Below are 21,346 nucleotides of genomic sequence, written 5' to 3'. Positions count from 1 at the left end.
TCTTGCAATATGTGAGCAGAAAATTGTCTCTCTGTATCTCTTACTTCCAAATGACATTGCTTCTACAATATATTTGTTCCAGTCTCTCTGAAGCACTGGTTGGTAATGCAAAAATCTTACAAAAATTACTAATTTTGGCCTCTACAAGATGATAACAGAACAAAGCCCAGATCTAGTACCATTATAGCTGAACACAGAGATAAAATTACATTCTTAGACTGTGTTATGGGTTGACCTTGGCCACCTCAATCCATGACATGGCAGTACCACAAAAGTGGTAAAAACATTAAAAATCATATACGTCATCTTGACTGTGACAGGCAGGAGATATTTCTAACATAAGTAATATGTCTCAATTTCCAATAAATGAAAAGACTAAGAGGTTTTGGAGAACTACTTTTGTTTTGGAAATGACATTCCTCTTCATCAGACTGTGGCACGTGGGTGACTTTCATGATAGAAGTTATTAAAAAATACCAGATCTCTCAGTGAGAACTACTGGCGTCGTTAACCCCCCGAGAGATAACAGAACAACAGGAGGCATTTCTTAAGATTATTTTGAAATTTAAACATATTGGTTTTGATATATGCTTTTCTTCCTGGCATGTAATGATTTCAGAAGTATTATAGCTAATTGCAGATGTTTCCTTTCAAGAGCCTCCTCCTGCTTGAATAATGCACATGAGATGCGTGAGATTCTTGGCTGATACTCTCACTTCTTTTAATACTTTGTTTTGTGTTTGCCACTCAGATACATACATTCACAATTAAGACACCAATACTTAGCAGTCCTACTCAAATTAATACGTATTCATTATGAAGAGAAGAGAAATTTTACAAACCCAGAGGGTTTAAAAATTCTAATGGTGGCTCTGACACGTTCAAACATATGCTGTCATATATATCTTCTAAACTTAGACTATACCTTGGTATTATAATACATGGCTACCAATCCTAGAACAATATGAATAGTAAGTATGGCCAGTCTTCGCGAGCGAAGATTTGGGAAAGGTCATTGACCCTTTGAGCCTGCGCAGTGGATTTTTTAGGTGAGACCCAGCGTGCGCTGGACTGAGCCCACCCTTTAATCCTGAGGTTCATCTGCCGGGGCCGAGCAAGCTTGGACAGTGGCAGTGAGGGTCTCAGGACGTAGGTTTGTTTAGAGTGACCTTCTCTTAGATGGATTGCCTTACAGGGCTGACGAGCTTCATCTGCCCGGGGGGCTGGGAATCGAACCTGGGTCGCAGTGGTGAAAGTGCTGCACCCTAACCACTAGACCACCAGGGGCCCCTAACAATATGAATAGCCTAATAATATATGCATTGAAACAACTCTCACACTTATGACACTGTGTTAACTAATTTTAGCACATAAACATGTGGTTAACAATTTATATCAAAGAGCAATATCATGTCGAAAGACTCTAAGCCCCAGGATTCAATCCTAATGGTGGGAATTTTTGCAATATAAATTAATTGGTGTTTCTGTTCAAATGGCTGTTGACATCCATGAAGATGTTCAGTGCTGAGCTGGAGACCAGTTGTTGGTAAGCCCTTCTTCAGTACCACCACCTGCATGCAGGACGGCCAGAAAATGGAAATACCCCGGAGACTGCCGCCGCTTCAGCAGCCTTGACTCCTGGGAAAAGCAGAAATGGTCATGGCACAAATGAGCCATGAGTTAGCTAAGTTTGGATAAAACTCTAATGAGGACAAGGAGGTATGGAGCTTTCTCATGTATTAGCAGATTCATAAGTTCTGGGGGTTGGATCTTTATTTCTGACCTTTTCAAGGCTTTGATTCAAAGCACTCAAAGATTTTGAAGGAAGTGGCAGTTCTGTCAGTGCAAACAGTGAAAGCAATTTTACCACAGTTTTCTAGTCTGTTCCCCTGCCTGCTACTGTTACCCTCGTTCTCTTTGCAAAAACAAGTAACCAGAAGAAACTACACAGACAGGCTCTAATCAGTACTTGAATTTAGTACTCCTCTAATAAGATTTTGTGCATAACACTTACTATGTGTTAAATATACTTCAGTTCACTAAAAAAAAAATCAAAGAAGTTTTGAGCTGATCAAACCTAGAACTTCTCAGTCCTACAAGAGTCTCTAATAAAAGACCAGCCAGTGTGTGTTCCTGCTCAGGAGGACCTGAACACCACAGGTATTACATGTCAGGTCTAAAAACTGCAGTCAACTATATAGGGACACCTGGAGAAGTCTTTCATGCAGAGTACATGGAAGTCAGAATATTTTTAGGTTCTGCTGTGAGAATGTAGATGACAGTCTGTGTTGAGTAACTACTATTAATTTATTTCTCAATTAGTAAATTTAAAAGAAAAGAATACATTGTATATTAAGAGCCATTCAGCTCCAACATGTGAGTTAAAGACTAATAAAGCCCTTCAGTAGAACATTCAGAGAGCACCGAAAAGATAAAAACGTGAGTCAGTTTGTGGCAGCCAGCAGAGACACATCTTGACAGGCAGTGGGCTATGTTTGTTGTTCAAGTGATGGTGGGATGGCAACAGGCATCATCTGCTCCAAGAGGAGAATCACTGAGTCACTTTACCTTGGACAATCCTGTGGATGAGTCAGTTTTGCCCCGAGAAATCAGACTCTGCAAGGTTACACTCCATTCCATCAATTCATTAATTGCAATTTAGCTTTAGCCCTCTCTGTTCACCTTGATTCATGGCACAATAATTGTACTTTTATTTTTTCAACTTTGCTGTTACTGAGAGTCTGATAAATGTGAGAGATAGCACTTTCTGTTGGCCTGAAGTGAAGCACTCTTAAGCAAGAATAGAGAGAACAGCAGCAGTGTTGTTATGTCAGGAAATGAAACAGATTAGCTCTTATGTCCACTTTAACAAACATTGACTTGTAATTAGCCAATGTACTAATGCTGAAATTTCTAAATTATCAGTATGGTCAAGGTTTTTCTGAAATGTGGGATCCAGAATAAACAAAATCCATAACACAGCTACCTTTTGTTCTAATAAGCCTCAATAGGGCAAACACTTAATTTGTATTTTTACAACTTCCGAGACACAAAGAATATTGTTCAGTAACATAAGTTCCAATTAAACAAGTGCTTTTAAGTTTACTGAAGAGAAGTGTCTTGAGTACAAGCATTGCTGAGATCATTATATGAAGATATAAAGGTGTGCTGACATAAAGGGAAACATAAAGGGCTCTGAGGGAATTATAAACCTAGAGTTGTGATAAGGAATGGAAATGCAAATGGTCAAGGAAAAACAACTTGGACTGATTTTTAGGAGAGATATCAAGGAAGAAACAAATCTTTTGTTCTGTAAACTGAGTTCATTTGGCATGAGAATAATACAATGATAAAAATCTTTCAGTCTAAATTTCTGGCTCATATTTCAAATCAGATTTAAATTGAAAGATTAATTTTCTTTTTTACTTTTGTATGGTTGTGGTATGCATCTGAAATTGACCAGAGATCCTCCAAAAATCTCTGCAGTCTTTAGTAATCAGAAGGGAAATTTCTTTTAGCATTATTGTGGGGAAGGTTTTTGGGGTCTTTTTTAACCTTTTAATTAAAAGCCTGTTACATTTTTTCCTTTAAGATATTATGTTTCCTGAAACCTAATCTTATGATGAGAGTGCTAGTGGAGCTCTGTTCTTTTAGAGAGACAATCCGAGCTTACGTGACAGTTGCTTCAGTCCATTACTTAACCAGATGAATATATTCTTTTCAGCACTGTTTTCCTATCTTTCTCTTTTAAAGCTGAGGAATCAGATACTCAAACACTTTGTTTTGGTTTTCTTTGCTTTACAGAAATGGATTGTCTGGGTTAGGAAGGCAATTCACGGCTGTAGCTATTATTTATTGTCTTTGGTAAGTGTGTAGAAATATCTGCTAAATGAGATCAACAGTATCTTCTGTTGTACAGAAATGAAACAATCTTAAGTGAGAATCAGCATAGTAGCACCCACTGCTTTTGGAAAGATGCTTTGAGATTCTTACTTAACTTGGATATGAGCAAGTTTTCAGCTTTAGGAAGAGAAAAAAACTTAACTTTGGTTTATGAGGTTGAAAGGCAGCTGACGATTTATTCAGTTCTAAATGTGCCCTTTGACATTGCTATCATTTGCTATGGACTGCCATGTAACTTGAAAAATAAGTAAAACAAAAAGAAGGGGGGGAAAAAAGACCCACCCTTAGCAGAGTATTATTATGGTTAAGATTCCAAAGCTAAGTTTTAAATTCCACAGCTAACTCATCTTCATGTCTTGGAACATAACAATTTATAACAATGCAAGACAATAATAACCTTAATACCTTGAAACACACATTTACCCATGTGACTGTGGCAGTGTAGGTCATGCTGCTTTTTCAATTTGTTTGCTTTAAGCTGCAGATTGCCATACCACTCCTTTTCCTTTCATATTTCAGTCTAGATTACTTCTTTGAAACCATCTCTGGTTTGTTAATATGATCAGTCAATAAATTTGTAAAGGCTTTCTTTATAGGCATCTTTGTGAAAAGTCAGGGTTCAGATGTTCAAAGTCAGTCACATATCTAAGTGATAAACCACAACTGTAAGTTCTCTGGCTCAAATATCTGCTTGCAGCAGTGAGCAGCTTTTGACTTAGAGCAGAAAATTTCCTTTTATTTCCCCAAAACCAGCTCTGTAAAAAATGATAACCAGTTTTTAACTTGTCATCTGAAAGGATTACCTTTAAGCTGAGTAAAGCTGCGTGGTATAGCTCTTTCTACACTGACAGATAAAGATGCAGCACATTCCCAATATCCTCTGTCCATCAGCAGGCTCACAGCTCCTGTGTGAACTGAAACTGCAAAATGAGGAGAGTTCAAATTCTAGAGCTGTGAATGCATCTCCAAACTAACTCTGCTCTTCTCTCTTCTTCAGCATGTGGGGAATATATTTGCAAGTGTAAAACAAGATAAATCCTTTCAAGTTCCAGCATTTAATTAAGCTTTCAGATATCTTTGTGAGTGAATAAAGACCATCTAATATGCCTGTCTACAGGGAACAGATCAGGAGTACCACTCCATCTGTGAAGTTGTTTGCTATCAGCTGGAAAAAAATCTCAACTCAATTAGTCTCTCTCTGTGTTAGTCTCCTCTGGAACATTGTATCTACTACAGCTGAATCCCAATTGTAATAAATGTACTTGAACAAAAAAATACTTTGACTTCCTTCATGATGGCCAGTGTTTCTGGCAGTAATGGGAAATTGGATTTAAGCAGTGGCAGGTAAGCTGCAGGTACAGAAACTAGCATGGGAAGGATGATGTTAAATGATTTTAAAAAAAATTTTAGAAGTGTTCAAGGTTGTCTAGCAGACTGGAGCAGAATTGTTCTGATTTTTTTTTCTTCTCACACATTCTCTTCTTAAAAGTAGATGTATGTAGGATTCCCAAAGTAGGAAATAAGTCTGGTTTAGTGTCTAATTGAAAACTGTAAGGATTTGAGAAGTAAATCCCAACAGCAGTTCACAGGGACCACTAGCAATTCTTTACTCCGCAACAGGAATCAACAACCTTACCTAGCATAGAGGATTTTCTTTTGTCTAGTTGGTCGTAACATGCTTCTCCAGTATAATGCATCATGGTAACCATGTGGGAAGAATGTTTTTGGAACAGATGATGTTTCACCACCACCCTGATCCCCACTTAGTACCAAAGTCATGAATATAAATAAAGACTGGGTTAGAAGTCTTTCCCCACAGTATGTGAGAACTGCGGGACACTGACATCCCAGAAACAAATTGTTCCTGGGAACTGTAAGACGCTCAAAAGTCACAGTCACTAAAATGATTTAGAATAGTGCTAACCTTCCCATGGCAAAATATGAATCAATGTGCCAAATGTCAAACATTTGTACTTCAATTTTTTATGCCTAAGTACTTCAAAGAGGAGCTATGCAATTTTCCTGTGTGTGTAAAATATCACTGCAATTCAAACATCATAAACCATTTTTCAGCCGTCATAACCAAGTCAAGATTGAGTCTATCTCCATTTGTATTGTTCCAGTTGGCTTCCTTAAGTATCCAACGCAAGCATTCAAGCAAAATGAAGTAAAGAATTTCTCTCTCTAAAGGTAACCTCTAAATTCAGTATTCCGAAATCAAAGGAATGAATGGCCTACTTGAAAATCAGTCATCGTTGGGCCAGCTCTCCTTTTGAGTGCTTCCCCTAACTACAGTTCCTCCATCCACACTGATGTTCCCCTCTTTCTCCTCCGGACACCCATCCTGCTCCTGACTACTTCCATTTTCCTTGTTCCATCCCTACATCACGCCTACTGCAATGCCACTAATCCAACATCATGCTGCCCCATCTCTTCCTATTACTGAGCTACTCTGGGGAAGGAGATCAGTACACATTAAGCTCTCTCCAACCCAGCTGCCAGACAATGAACAGCAGGAGTACCTTCCAAGACAGCTGTTTGTACACTATGGCTGGGGGTGATACACAACTTCACTCTATTGAGTAAAGTGTGTGTTTTCCATCAGCTGCTCTGCAAGGCTGCCTGCAAACCGCATGTAATAAACTCTTGAAGATATTTTCTTTATAGTTCAAGTCTTCGTTTTTAATCATGAGATCAAAAGGCATTTCTGTAGGTTTGCTGTATACACACATAACTGAGAAGGAGTAAGGATATTAGAATTCTTGGACATTAACACAAACCTCAAGGAACATGTAATGTGTGGAAATATTTCCTCGGTTCTACTACTGCTCCATATCATCTACCCATGCATAGACAGACCATGGGCTGTGCCCAGAAAAGTAATGAGACTGGCACGAACAGTAACGGGGTACGCAAAAAAAGGCCCACTCTCCAAAGGTGTCCTTTGGCTTCCGAGGGCTCTAAAAGCACTCACATCACATTTCCAAGCTGCTTTCTGCAAGCCACGGATGATTTTTCACATCACTTTTGGGATCCATCTGACATTTTTGAGACCGTGCTCAGCTACGACGGGAGACAGTGCACATCTATGAAGGGGCCTGGAACAGAAGCTGCCGGCTCTGTAACACCAGGATATTTTGCGGGCTTGTAGTGGCCGCAGTGCGAGCAACAGCGCTCCCGGTGCCCCACGGGGGGCACTAACAGGAACCTAGCACTGCTGAACCCTTTGGATGCGAACAGCACTCAACCTAAAGCAGCTAATTTCCAACCTCACCTCCACCGCCTCTCCCTCATTGTAACCGCCCCCACCCACCCACAACGAGGCTCCGCATCCCAGCGTGCCCTGCGCTCAGGGATACTCGCCGCGCTCCAAACTACACGTCCCGGCGTGCACCGCCAAGAGCCCCGGCCGCCGCGTGGGCGCGTTGCACGCCGGGACACGCAGGCCCCGCGGGCTTCCCCGCCTCTCTCCCGCGGCCGCCCGAGCTTCCCGCGCACGCTCCGCGCCACGTACGATCTGACGCCACGAGGTGTCACAGGGCCGCCCGCACCTCCCGCCCGCCCGCGCAGCCAATCAGCGGCGCCGGCCTTCGACCCCGGCGCCGAGCGCGAGCGGCCGCGCGCGCCTGCCCGCCCCTCCCGCCGCGCCCGCCGCAGCCGCCCCCCCACCCCGGCCCGGCCCGGCCCGGCCCGGCCCCTGCACCGCGGGCGGAGCGGAGCCGGCGAGGCCGGGAAGACGCCGCCGCCGTCTCCTCCTTCTCTCCCCCTTCCCGCCCCGGCCGCGTCCGTCAACATGGCGAGCGCCTCGTACCACATCTCCAACCTGCTGGAGAAAATGACATCCAGCGACAAGGACTTCAGGTGGGACCCGCCGCCGCCCCCTCCTCGCGCTCCCTCCGCCGGCCCCGCGGACACCCCGGCCCCGCGCACGCCCCCGCGCTGGCCCCGGGCCTGGTGGGTGTCGCGGCGGCCCGGACAGTGCCCGGCGGGGGCCAGTCCGCGGGCCCGGGCTGTGAACCCCGCGCCGCCACTGCGGGACTGGGCGCGAATCTGCGGCGGTTGCTGCCCCGGGGAGAGAGTTCCCGGGAGCGGGGCGTCCCTCCTCGCTGCCTGGGAAGGACGGGGCGCGGCGTTGCCCGCACGGCCGCGGCCTCCACGCGTCTGGGCAGGGATCCCCGGCAGCAGGGAAAGCCGAGCGGCCCGTCAGATTTGCTGAGCTGGCGGGGACAGGCAGGGATGAGGTTTGAATTCCTGGCCTCGCAGATGCTCGGAGGCCGAACGGACGAAGCCTTGAGCAACCGACTGTCACTGACCCTGCGTTGAGCAGCGGAGGCCGGGTGAGGTGACCTCCCAGATCCCCTTCCCAAGCTCAAAAAAATATGGAGCCTGTGATTCTACGAATAGGAGCAGGGAGGGCTAGCTAGCACGGCAGGCTTGAGAGGGTCCAGTGGAGGGCCACAAAGAAGATTAAGGGACTGGAGCATCTTTCATATCAGAAGAGACTGAAGGAGCTGGGCCTGCTTGTTCTAGAGAAGAGAAGACTGAGAGGGGGTCTCTTTAAGGCATATAAATACCTCAAAGAGAGATGCAAAGAGAATGGTGCCAGGCTCTTCAGTGGTGCCCAGTGACAGGACAAGGAGCAATGGCCATAAATTAAAAGACAAGAAGTTTCACTTCAACATGAGGAAGAACTTTATGTTGCTCAGTTGGTTAGAGTATGGTGCTAATAAAACCAAGATTGTGGGTTTGATCCCCATATGGGCCATTCACTTAAGAGTTGGACTTGATGATCGTTGGGTATCCCTTCCAACTCAGAATATTCTGTGAAATCTGTTTGTGGTGGCACTGGAACAGGCTGTCCAGGGAGGTCAGGGAGTCTCCCTCTCTGGAGACATTCAAAACCCACTTGGATGCATTCCTGTGTAACCTGGTCCAGGTGACCCTGCCTTGACAGGGGGATTGGACTAGATGATTTCCAGAGGTCCCTTCCAGTCCTAAAAATTCTGTGACTCTAAGCTTACATCCTTCCTGGATGCTGCATGTTGTAGACAGAGGATTCTTGTAGTCCTCATGTAGTTGTGTATTGCTTTTGTGCATCCAGAGAGGGAAGTCGAGTTAAGTCTTATGGCATTTAATTTTGAGCTTAGGATCTGTCACAAGAGCACTACTTTTTTTTGGATCATTTGTTTGCTTTTTAATAAATTAACAGTAGGTAATATATAAAGTACCAAAGTGAGATAATACAAGTAAGCTGTTACAAAACAGCAGAGAAAATACATTTACATGGTAGCTCTAGCAAAGCATTAGGTGAAAAATAATTACCTTTTTCTGTATTGTGTGCGACCAGAAATTCATGTTTGAAGCCTTTATTTGTCAAAGAGAGTACATGAATACAGACAGGGAAAAGACATAAAATGTACTTGTGTTTTGTTGTTTTGCTGCAGCATTACAGTGCTTAGTTTTGTGGTTAAAGTAGATGTTGACATCCAAACATTTCTCTTGTTAATATATTAAAATCTAAAGGAAAACAGAGGTGGTGATTAAATTAACATAGAGTTGGGTTTTGAATAATCTTAACTTTTGACAAACTGGACACAAATGTGATATATTTATGTTTTTTTTCATGACAATTTCTTTCAGATTGGAATTACCTGGAGAGTTCAGACTAGAAATTTTGGAATTACAGAAAAATAGTGATTAGTCTAAAAAGAGACAATCAAGAATCGCCTGATTTTTTTTTTAAAGTATTTCTTTAAATTATTCTAGATTCAAACATTTTTTTTCTCTAAATGTTACAGAAGATTTTTTACTTTTGCCATGCTAATTTATTTCTGTGATTAAGTGATATTTCCAATTTCTGCTTATGGGGAGGATGACTTAGAAAAAGTTCCAATGGATTTGTCACTAAATACTGGTTTTCATGACTTAGAAACTTCCTGCATAAAAGGGTTAGGTTATACCTGTCAAATGCAATTGTAGCAAGCACTTCTTTTCCTCCAGCTGCATGTAATTAAAACTGGTTTTTGGTTCCTTTAGTAGAGCACACTTAGGAATTATCTGTTCTAGGAGCTTTGAACGACTTTGGAATTCTCGAATATTAAAAAAAAAAATCTTAACGTAGATTAAAATCTAACTTTACAAACCATAAAAAATGCATGATGATAGACCTTTACAAACTGACTGTTATGCAATAACATATTATATGAAACTTTATCCATTATGCAAATACACGATACACATAAAATAGCATTTAGTTCTAGTAATTTTATGTGCTTTTATTATCAGATTATGTGTATTTGAAGAGGGACAGAGCAATTATCTTGTTGATATCAGGGAGCTGAATATAAACCACTGTTCAAGTAACCACTTTACTGTAAAATTTAATCCTCCTTTTTTTGGATAACTGTCTTGTTTGTCTTGCAAACTTGGAAGATGTATTTCTTTGGCCATACTTCTTGGAAGAGGCACATACTTGCAGATGCATTGTCTGCATGGAAACTCAGGCTTAAATTCTAAGCAGGGCAGTAATATAAGGTTGCGGGAGGAGGAGAATGACTTCTCTGAGTACTGGGTGTGAGGAGCTGCTGACACCCTGCCTGCTTTGCACCGGGGCAGGTTTGATGTGCCGGCGGAAGCAGCAGTTGTCACTAAAAGTCACATTGAAACTACTCAAAACTATGTTTCTAAATACCAGCTACTATAACCTAAAGTTGCTTGACCTCCCCATTGCATTTTGGAGTTTCAGTTGTAGTTGAGTGCAGAGGCTGCTGAAGCACTGAGGATGCACAAGCTCTGCCTAGTTTAGGAAGTGACAAGTAGGTGATGAGTGCACGTGCATTCCTAAGGCTAGGAAATAGGAGGTATTGACCAAGGAAGTGAGAGGAGGTTATTAAGTTTTGAAGAAAAGGAGATAAATACTGGCAGGAACTTGAAGACAGTTTTTGAGTGTTCTAGTACTGTGTGATTTTATGTATATCCTTAAATTCCATCCTATCTGTCCATTACCTTTGCTTACCTAGTATTTTTTTTCTTTGCTGTTCTTAAAACTAATGCTGTTAGCATTCACAGCCTGTTTATGTGCACATCTGGTTCCAATCAGACTGCAGGCTTCCTTCAGTTGGACTATTGGAGTGAATGAAAAACGAGTGGGGTCTTATCTTAGAAACACCTTGAGACTATTAAACTGGAATTACTCTATTAAAAGACAGGACAAGTTGAGGTCCATTATATGAGGGCGGGCATCTGACATTTGTGATGCATATTAAGATTGTGTAGAGTCTTGGCTTTAATTTTCAATGAAAAAGTAGTATCTGGCATGTCAGGCTGCAGAGATAACCTTCCGAGTAAGACCTGAGCTCAAGTGATGTCTGCCTGAGGCTGATGTGTCTAAAGTCCAGATGTCACTCTCAGCTGTTTAACTACGACCCCTTGTTATCAGGGGCTTGGAATGGGGGTCAGTATTGGTACCAAAGCCCATGGGATTTGTACTTGAGTAATACATCTGTATGACTGCTTCTGAGTAGAGAGGGTACTTACAAAGGAAGAATGGATTGGGAAGCAGTCATCAGAAGGAAAAGAAACAAAAAGCATAAAAGCAGTATTTTTGGAAAGTCATTTGTCAGTATATTCTTCTATTAGTGGATGTGACTGTTATTAAATAGTTAATTAATTGCCATGAAAGATGATTTTATTTGCTTGATTTCTCGAGAATTAATTTTGTTCTTTACCATGACACCCTGGATTGTGGGATGGGTAAATGTGATCAGCTGGTTTCTAGACTGTGAACAAACTAGTCTATACAGGGCAAGAAAATGAAAAACACATGAAACATAAGCTTAACTATTATTTCTCCATTAATGAATGTTTGGCTTTTGTGAATTTTCTGGGAGAATGTTGGGGAAACTGTATTTTTCTTCTTGATTAAAATTTGTTTTAAAATAGACTCAGAGCAGAGAATAATTCTTTTAACAAAGTTTTTTTAAAAAGCTTTTTTTTACAACATCAGCATAGCTAATTAAAGGACTATTTAAAATCAATGAAAGTGTCAGTTTTTCTTTGTGGAGATCATATGGAATATAATATAAATAAATGCTAGAAGTAAAATATATAGCTGTTTTATTAGACAAAGATGGTGACCTAACTCAAAGTTATTGTCCTTTTCAAATACAATTTTCCTCCTTTCTGTTCTATAAGTGCTACTTGCATCACAAACCAGACAGCAGGAATCCAATGTTAAAAGTGATTTATTTGATAATGGACGGTGGAAACTGAGAATCTTAAATCCTGAGCACTGTGAATAACCTGTGTCCTTTTAGCAATAATTATCTGACCATCTTTTGTCAGGTTTATGGCTACTAATGACTTGATGACGGAACTACAGAAAGATTCTATCAAGCTGGATGATGACAGTGAAAGAAAGGTGGTGAAGATGATTTTGAAATTACTGGAAGATAAGAATGGTGAAGTGCAAAACTTGGCTGTCAAATGGTAGGTGTTCTTTTTCTGTGATGTAAAGAATTGATGATGACTGAACAACGTAAAGTACTTTTGAAAAACTCAAAAACTACCACTGCTATACAAAATAATTGTGAAACTGATGTCCACAAAGGAACCCTTGCTCTTAGAGGTTACTTGCCTTAATTGTAGTTTCTTACAGAACTATCTTTTGTTGACACTGGGGATTAACACTTGAGATTTCAGACAGCAAATAGCCGTTGCAGCCCTTGCTGAAAGTATTTGAGTGACACACTTGTTCTTTGGTGATAATTCTTGAATGCTAAATAGATACAAATAGCTTATAATTCAGGGGTAGTTTCCACACTGGTATTTGACTGTGAGAAGTCAGATGATGTATAGGGGAAGAATTGTAGTATTGGAGTACTTCTCAAGCAGAGATGAAAACACAAAAAGGTAAAGATATGGTCTTGGTTATCAAATATGGAACTTCCCTTTTCGCTAACATTCAGAATACTGTGTTAATGGTTTTGCAGGCTTTACAGGAACTGTAAATGTTTTATGGGGTCAGGGTGCAGTTACTTTCATTTCAGAGACTTCTGTTGCTTCACTACCCTCTCATCCTCCCTTTATTTAGTTTTACATGTGGTGTGACTTTTCCAGAGCACCCTTTGAAGAGGTGCCATGTTTATTATGACTTTCTGTTCTTGGCCATTTTGACTTTTTGTGCCCATGAAAGAGGGCCTCTCTTAAGAAGTTCTGGTGTTTCTGAGAATGATTCTTGTTTGTGAGCTCAGGTTTTTTTATATTCCATTTACACTACCTGTATTCCATGAGGCATGGATTGAAGTAAATTTGCTACATAAGAGCTTGAGAAGCTTCACATTGTGACTAGCTGAGTTTGTTTCAGCTTATTATTCTTTACAGTTTGCCATGTCAGATTACCAAAGCAGAAAATGCCTGTGTGCACCTCTGCTTAGGTACTTAGAAGCAGTGCTCGCTTTAGCTTCTGAAATATTTTAAGTGATGGTAACCAAAACCTTGCACAGAGAAATTAGTGTAGGAAGGTCACATTTCAAGCCAAACTTTGATATTAGCAGTATTTAGCAATATAATTGTCACTGCTTTTTCACTACTCTCACCAGGGGTGCAGTGCTGTTAAAATGTGTCTTCTCCCCCTCCTTTTTTTAACAAACAACACAAAATGACATGTTTCGTTTTAATTCAAACTTCTCAAATGTCGAGTTCCTTGTGGTACAGCTTAAGTTCTATGACTTCGAAACAGATTGCTTGTACTCAATTAGAGAAGTATACTGTTGTGAAACTTGGCTCAGGCTTAGAATTGTCTTTGTGTGAAATAGCATTTTGTGGAAAAGTTATGTTATGGCATACATGCAGTACTCATTTTCAATGTACATCCTATAGTTTTCATGAAGGTTAGATTAATGCACATAGACAGTTTATACATCACAATCTTTAATGGTAGTGTTAGAATTTAGGATCTATAGTACAAGTAATGCTTATTGAAACATTAAAGAAAGATTGCAGAGGGGAGAGGATGAGAAAAAAGAGGGCTGTGTGTGTGTGCATGTCCAATTTTATTAACAGTTCTTCAATTTTTAAAGTTACTTTGATATACTGATAAAATTTTTTGATTTAATTAATATGACAGGATCTCTTTCAAATTTGGAGTGTTTTCGAGGAGTCCAAATAATGTTAAGGAACAGTGTTAAATTTACTTTACTGCGATAAGAAACATCATGGAAAAATTTTCAGGCGAATTGTTAACATTTGTGTTGAAGGTATACATTGCAGAACTTATCAAGTTTTGGGGTTTTTTTGGTTCTTGCATCCCAATCACTTGCAGATATGCTTTGGATAAAAAAAACCTCCACCACTCTTTTAGAGTATTCTTTTCTTATGGTGGCTTATACTCACAGTATTGTTCATGACAGTTGTAGGCCAGTCTGAGCTAATGCTGTTCTGCTGTTCTTGTCCTCCTTGTCCTTTTTCTTGCACTGCTTCTTATCTAGTTTTGTTATAGACTGGTTTGGGGAATTAGTTTTCTTCTGGCTTAGTGCTCTCCTACAATCAGATGAGCTTTAATAGAAACATTAGTGAGGGTGAAGGATGGGAGAGGCTGAACACTATTAAGCTGTAGTTATTTTGAAATAGTTCAAGCTAAAGTCTTCCATCTACTACAGCACTGAATGTAAGCCTGATTCACTGGGAAGTTAAATTCAGCCAGCATATTTTTCTTGACTTTTTTGATTTTAAATATTTTGTGTTCTTGTGTATTTCTGTTACTGATTTTCTGGCACTTTCAACTGAGGAGAGCATAAACTGTTTAGATCTCTCTTAATTTAAATTCTGTGACAAACTGTAGAGACTATCAGCACTAACTTTCATCAGACTGGTACTTGATGACCCTTTAAAGAATAGATTCCCTCTCTTATAGAAAAAGAATTTAAGGCAACCCTATGTACTTTTGAATCTGTATTTGAGACAGATTTTTCCTGAGGAAGGGAGAAAAGTTTTGCAGCTTGTTAGGGGAGCTTCCTCTACAGGTAGATGAATGTAAATGCTCTGAATGGCAGAGGAGGTAAGGATCACTTTTCCAAGGTTTGATTCTTGAGGTCACTGAACACAGCAGATTTAAAACAACTCAGAGCAACTGTAAAACTATTTATTTTTAGGCAAGTGTAGCAACAAGTAAGCAGTGTTCCTGCTTTTGTCTTTTCCACTGCTTGAGTAGGGAGGGCTCTATTGGTTAAAGTGCTGATGAACTTTTTTCTTATCTGTACAAAGCACGCTAGTGATTTTGTTCCTGATCTTTACAGTTATATTACGCTGGTTTTGGGCAGGATAAAACATGTTGTTCTTTAGCAGAAGTCAGTTTTTGAGTTTGTGGATATTTGGGTAGCTACCTTGCAAGATGACTGTCCAGTTCATTTCTGAATAAAATTGAAAATTAATGAGCTGCCTTAGTAGTCCTGAAGTAGAAATCAATCTAATCTAATCTTTGACCTTACAAAAGAGAAAGGAGTTTTATTTATCAAGCTTCTCTTGTAGGCCGTAGATACAACCTATGTCAGTAACTGCAGGTTGTTTACCTTGTTTTTGTTAATTTTATGTAAAATTTTAAATCTGTTCATGTTGTCTACATTTTTTTCTGCAGGAATGGTTTTTGCTTCATCTGATAGTCATAGGCTGTTTTACCGTTAGCCACCATAGAAAACGCTATTGCACATTCTTACAGCGTGGTATCGTGTACACCTTATGGGAATAGTAGTTACACTACCAGTAGCTTTTTTTAGGATTATGTGCATCTGGATTAGTCAAGCAGTGTAGTTTGTCTAAATATAGATATTATGTTGGGTGGACTTGTTCTTCATTGATGATAATGTTGGTAATGTTCTTTTGGCCTGAATTTCACATTAATTGTTTCCTGTGTTCAGTATTGCAGTTTAAGGATGAACTGCTTCACTTTTTGAGCAGTTTTCTATGGTTTGCTGTTCTGCCACTTAAACCTATGCATAGAAATCTTTATTGATTTACACTGTGAAACATTTCCTGTAACCTGTAAGAACCCAGATGCACTCACATATCTCTATCCATGGGGGAATTAAAGTACTTTCAGTGATTCCTCCCTTGTGATACTGTAATTTCTCTGCATTTACCAGTGTGACTCCTCTGAGCAGTGATTCAATACAACTAACTGCCTGACGCTGTGAGTCTTGAGTCATTAGTGTGAACAGGATGATGCATGTATTGGCTGTTGTGTGGCTGATCCAGTTGAGCAGCTTCAAAGCATTTTGGATGCTGTGGTAATACACTACTGCACATCGTGCAATACTGGTGGTTTGAATGATGTTTTGGTTTTCTTTTTTTTTTTTTTTTAAGTTGTGAATTTTAACTCTTCCCTGTAAATAAATGTGATTATTTGATAGCTATTAAAGTATGCCAGCTTGAGACTTTAATTGATTGAGTTGGTGTCCGTCTTCTTGATAAGGAGCTACACTATGAACACCTTTATTTTCAAATGTATGTAACTTAAAGGAGGTAGCGTGTTATTGTTTATTTCCATAGGTAGCTGAATGACCTTTTGACTCAGAGAAACTGGACACGAATTATTGGTTAGTGGAAAGGAAAAGATCAAAGAGCACTTAAAACAATATCCAAAACAGCCTTCGAGTGTGTAAAATACTTAAGTGCAAAAGCTTTGTAGTCAGAATTGATTTTATAAAAGAAGGTTATAGTTTATTTTCAACTTCTGATAAGCTTAGTTTGTAATCTAGGACTAATGTCCTAGTGATATCTATGTCCAGTGATATCTACTGATTTTGAAGGCCAGGAAAGCTTGAGGCAATCTGTTTTTAAAATTAACTTCACAATTGGCATGTCTGCTTGATTGAACTAATAGGTTGAATAAATAGGACTGAAGGTGCTGATTCAGGAAAAATATGGTTTAACACTTTCTAGAAACTGTAATGTATAGTGTTTGTCTGAATGTCATTAAAGTGGTTTGGTCATCTTTAAAACATTAGCAAAAAAGTGTTCCTATACTTAATTGAGATGAATCTAATTGACTGGCCTTGTCTGTGATTATTTTAGTTACTTACATTTGAAGAACAAAAATATTTAAATCCAAAGTATTTAGGAGCTGTTCAACAGTTCATGTTTAAAATAAATCCTTACCTATAACTTGAGATGCTTTCACTTATGAACCAAGAGTTTTTTAGTGGCGACCTTCTTCTGATGTGTCACAGTCAATGTATAAAAAGATGGTGTCAGCTGCCGGTCTCTAGGATGTGGAAGTTGTATTTTTGTAGGGTTGCACAAGCAATTGTAAACTGCAAAAAGCAGAAGACGTGACCTGTCTGGCTATTAGAGGAGGGATGATGTTGCCACCTGGAATTTCACCAACCAGATAGCAAACTCTCTCCATACTGATCAAAAGCAAACCTTTAGGATTGCTATTCTGCAGGTTTTGAATATTTTTGAAAGGATATTGTTACTCAGATTTGAATTTGCTTCCATAATTGTACATGTGCTTGTTTGTCTTTCCTAGTGCTTCTATTTGCAGTACTTCTATTGGAGCAGGCAGCGTTTCAGATGAGAAGTGGTTTATACAGATTCTAACCTTGTATACCATAGCCTGTTGACTGAAACGCCCAGGGAATTTCTCTGGCTGTGGACAGTCATTGTAGCTTGGAATTGTTTGGGTTTCTATTCTAGTTGATTTATGCTTGCAAAACAATTTACTATGCTCCAAGGGTAGACGAGTGTAACAGCACTGTGAGTAGCCACTGACTGACAGTGGAGTGCATTTGAAGAGAAGCTGTATATATAGATGTGTCAATGAATCACTGCGATGGGAGAGCTTGGCTGAAGAGTGAAATCGAGTTGTGGAGAAAGCTGTGAGCTTTTTGAGCAACTGGAGAAAACGTTTCAACTGCAGCCAGGGATGGCTTGTTGTATTTGTATCTCAGAGGTAATTCTTGGTAAGAATCCGTGTGTTCGCAAATGCTTGTGTACCGGTTTATCGGGAGTTTATCTGTTAAAAGGAAAAGGTCTTTATCAGTATCAGTGGTAAAAATTATTTTAATAACATTGCATTATTAATTTAACATTATCAAAGCAGTAAAATGACCAGATTGGATTGTGGATATGGTCCTCTAAACCCCTGCTCTCAGATGTTTAGTAACTGTGGAGATGGTTTAATGGAATCTGAAGAATCCAGTACAGTGCCCTTTTCCTAAATTAAAGGGCAGTGTCTGGTTAAGGCCTGAGGTTTGACTGCTTTTAATGAAGGATGCTCTGTCAGAACTGTTCATCTCTGCAGGTTCTGCTGAAGCAAGTGAGAAAACATTCCATTACGTCTTCATTTCTGTGCACTTAAAAGGCTTCTTTTTATGCCTTTGATCAGATACCAGTCAGTATCTCAATTAACAGTCCTCTTGAGATTACCCACATGCTGTATCTTCTAGAAATGTTGACTCGAAGTTGTTCTCGTGTTTTTATTTTAAAGCTATCTCTATATCTCCATAAAATACTCTGCAAAATGAGTAAATTGCAAACTTCCTGAATTTGTGGCATTGGTGTGATCATAATGTGTCCATTTCATATACCTGTGGCCTAGTTTGACTAATGTCAAATTAGTTCCAAGTTTTGTGCGTTAACAGAACTGAGTTAGTTGTAAGTGATGTTTCAGTGCATGGTTTTGGTAAATATGTTTTGCCTTTGCTGCTTTCTTCCCCTCTCCCCGGCCCCACACACACACTGCCAGTATTTTCAGCAGGTGTTGCCACACAAGTAGGGTGGGTGAGGAAAGAAAGAAACCAAGCAGGTTACAGTTTGTGAAGGAAGGCATGAACAGTGCAAGGTGTGATTGCTTTGGGGATTGCATATTCCTGGGTGTTAATCTACATGCTGTGCCTCAAGTGCAAACAGTGTTCTGAGTTCATGGGAGTAACGCATTATGAGCATGGCCATTGGAAGAGAAGCTCCTAAGTTTGCCTGACATGATGACAGACCATGCCAAAACTTTGAACCCTACTCTGGTTACTATCATACTGTGTGTGAATAGAGAGGCTTGCTTGTCCGTGTTCTCCTCTGTCTACGTGTCTTGCTTGTTACCTTTTGCTTCTGCTGGGCATTTTTAAATGAAAATTAGCCCTTGCCACTGTGAATTCTTGGACTTGTGAAAGAAGGGTAGCAGCAGCGGGGTACATACAACAGGTTTCTGAATGAAGGATGTGTTTTGGATTTGTCCTGCTGCATAGAGCCATGACTGCTAGCTATCCAAGAGTGAAGATCATAGATCTCAGCCCTTTAGAGTCCATCTGGAATTACTGATTTGAAGTCTTCTGAATCTGAGCCTAGTCCTCCAGTCTTGTTCCCTCCAACAGCTCTAACAGTTTAGTTTGAACTGTCAGAACACTGGTTTTTTTTCGAGTGGAGAAAATGGGTGATCAGATTGCGTGCAACAGTGTTTTTTGTGGGCCTACAGTTGTCCTGTGGTGTGAGCTGTATAGTGGTGAGGGATGGCTTTGAAATAACTCATGGGGAGTACAGTACTAAGCTCCCGAACTAACTTCACTGCCTTTATGCTGAATGCCAGAGCCTTGAGCCTTTTCTTCTGAATAGTGATCTGTGACCTATGTGTTCCCTCACAACTGCCTGGCTGACAGTTTTATTAGCTAGTAGTGAACCCGGGGCCCAGCTGTGTTCTTGGAGAGTTAGACTTAAAGCTCTGGAGACATTTCAAGTAAAACAAACCAACTAACCAAAAATGTTTCAGTATTGTCTTGGATTTTGTGCTTGTCTCTCATTACATATAAATTAAGAAAGGAACTCTCCATTTGATAAAGACTCAAGTGATTTTTCTGTCTTAATACACTTGTGTGTTTTTGTAATACAATATTGTGGGAATTAGATGATTTAAGTACTAAGCATAAAGTAAGTTTTAGACTGAGTGGCATAACTTAATTTGGATTTTGAACCATCTACTGTTAGAATAATAGCCTTCACTGAGACCTTAGTATCTTACTAGCTTGGGCAGAATTTCTGTTTGCCTATAGATCATTCCTCCCTCCTCTAGTTTTGTGCAGTTTACTTAATGCCTGCACTTTTTTTATTATGAAATTTGCTCTTAATTCAGACTAATTTTCAAAATCTTATGAAATAAAACCAAAACATTTTTTCCCTCCACTATAACCACTAGGGTCTGAAAAGAAGTACTTTGAATCCAGATAGTTTCTTTCCAGTAATCTGGTACAATTAGAATAAGATGTATTGAATTTATTAATTTTACTAGTGCTGCATACTGATATTTGTTAATCAGGGTTTAGTTCTGTACCATGACCTGTCAACTCCATTATTACATTGTACAATCAAATGTATGAAATTGGAAGTTCTCCTCCCACTTTTTTCCTAGTGTCTTGAGCTTGTTTTGTTTTTTAAAGTGCTTTGAAAGGCTGGTTTTGGGGAGGAGGGAAAAATATTTACCCTTGTGTATCACACTAGCTTGTAGCTGAACAGTTTTAAAAGTTTGATAATTGCTATTTATTTCAAATCAGTGAAAACTGTAGTGCAAATGAATATATTAAAACAAAGTATCACAGAATCACAGAATATGCTGAGTTGGAAGGGACGCGCAAAGATCATTGAGTCCAACTCCTGGCCCTGCACAGGACCATCCCCAAGAGTCACTCCATGTGCCTGAGAGTATTGTCCAAACACCTGTAGAACTCTGTCAGGCTTGGCACTGTGACCACTCCCCTGGGGAGCCTGTTCCAGTGCCCAACCACCCTCTGGGTGAAGAACCTCTTGCTAATATCTAACTTTCAAATTTTTTTTTTTTCCTAAGCATGGGAAAACAGTCTGTCTTCAGACTGGACAGCATACTCCCTTTGCACTTGACAAGGAGTTGAACTAGGGAACACTTCCAGTTGGAAGATGTATTATTGTTAATTATGTTCATCTATTTTACAAATAATTTCATCATCTGCTTGTAATACTTCCATGTGCTTCTATGTTTCAGTAAGGTTGTGACCATATGGTCCTAAATTGAAGTAGTCTCAGAAGTCTGACATATTGGTAGTGAATAGTGGCATATATTTGAAATTCTAAACTTTGCTTTCTTGATCTTAGTCTTGTTTTGTTAAATTCATTCATTTTTTCCCTAAGGCTTCAGTTTGACTGCAACTCTCCATTATTAGTATTTATTGATCCAATAGACATCATTTTAGTTTCAATTAGCTTTGATACAATAAACTTTAATGAGAAGCAGGTGTATACAGTATTAAAGTTCAGTTTGGAAAAAGCTAAAGGGTGTATGGAGGCAGTACATTCTAATGTAGTCTTAATCAGTTTGTAATTGTCTTTAAGATGCTCCTTTTTCTGCATTTGTTCATACAGTGATTTCCATATGTTACGGTTTTATAGTACTGATTTATAGAGAGGTTGACTGTGTACATTATGTACA

At 39.8% G+C, this 21,346-nt stretch overlaps 1 protein-coding gene and 1 long non-coding RNA gene across 2 annotated transcripts in view; one reads left to right on the top strand and one right to left on the bottom strand.

The window, feature by feature from the left end:
• Positions 1 to 1,309: 1,309 nt before the first annotated feature.
• LOC108500841 lies at positions 1,310 to 7,802 on the bottom strand. The gene is made up of 3 exons (XR_001876018.1): positions 7,715 to 7,802; positions 4,707 to 4,823; positions 1,310 to 1,638 (listed from the first exon to the last, which is right to left on the bottom strand). It is a non-coding gene; the product is annotated as an uncharacterized LOC108500841 (long non-coding RNA).
• Positions 7,501 to 21,346, top strand: part of CAND1 (cullin associated and neddylation dissociated 1) — a 28,742-nt gene continuing 14,896 nt past the window's right edge. The window contains exons 1-2 of the mRNA XM_017822163.1: positions 7,501 to 7,764; positions 12,247 to 12,390. Coding sequence (XP_017677652.1) covers positions 7,697 to 7,764; positions 12,247 to 12,390 — 212 coding nt within the window. The 5' untranslated portion in view covers positions 7,501 to 7,696. The remainder of the gene's footprint in view (positions 7,765 to 12,246; positions 12,391 to 21,346) is intronic.

Source organism: Lepidothrix coronata, unplaced genomic scaffold (assembly GCF_001604755.1).
Source record: "Lepidothrix coronata isolate B3197 unplaced genomic scaffold, Lepidothrix_coronata-1.0 Scaffold95, whole genome shotgun sequence".
Lineage (NCBI taxonomy): Eukaryota > Metazoa > Chordata > Aves > Passeriformes > Pipridae > Lepidothrix > Lepidothrix coronata.
This window is presented reverse-complemented; position numbering and strand designations above follow the sequence as displayed.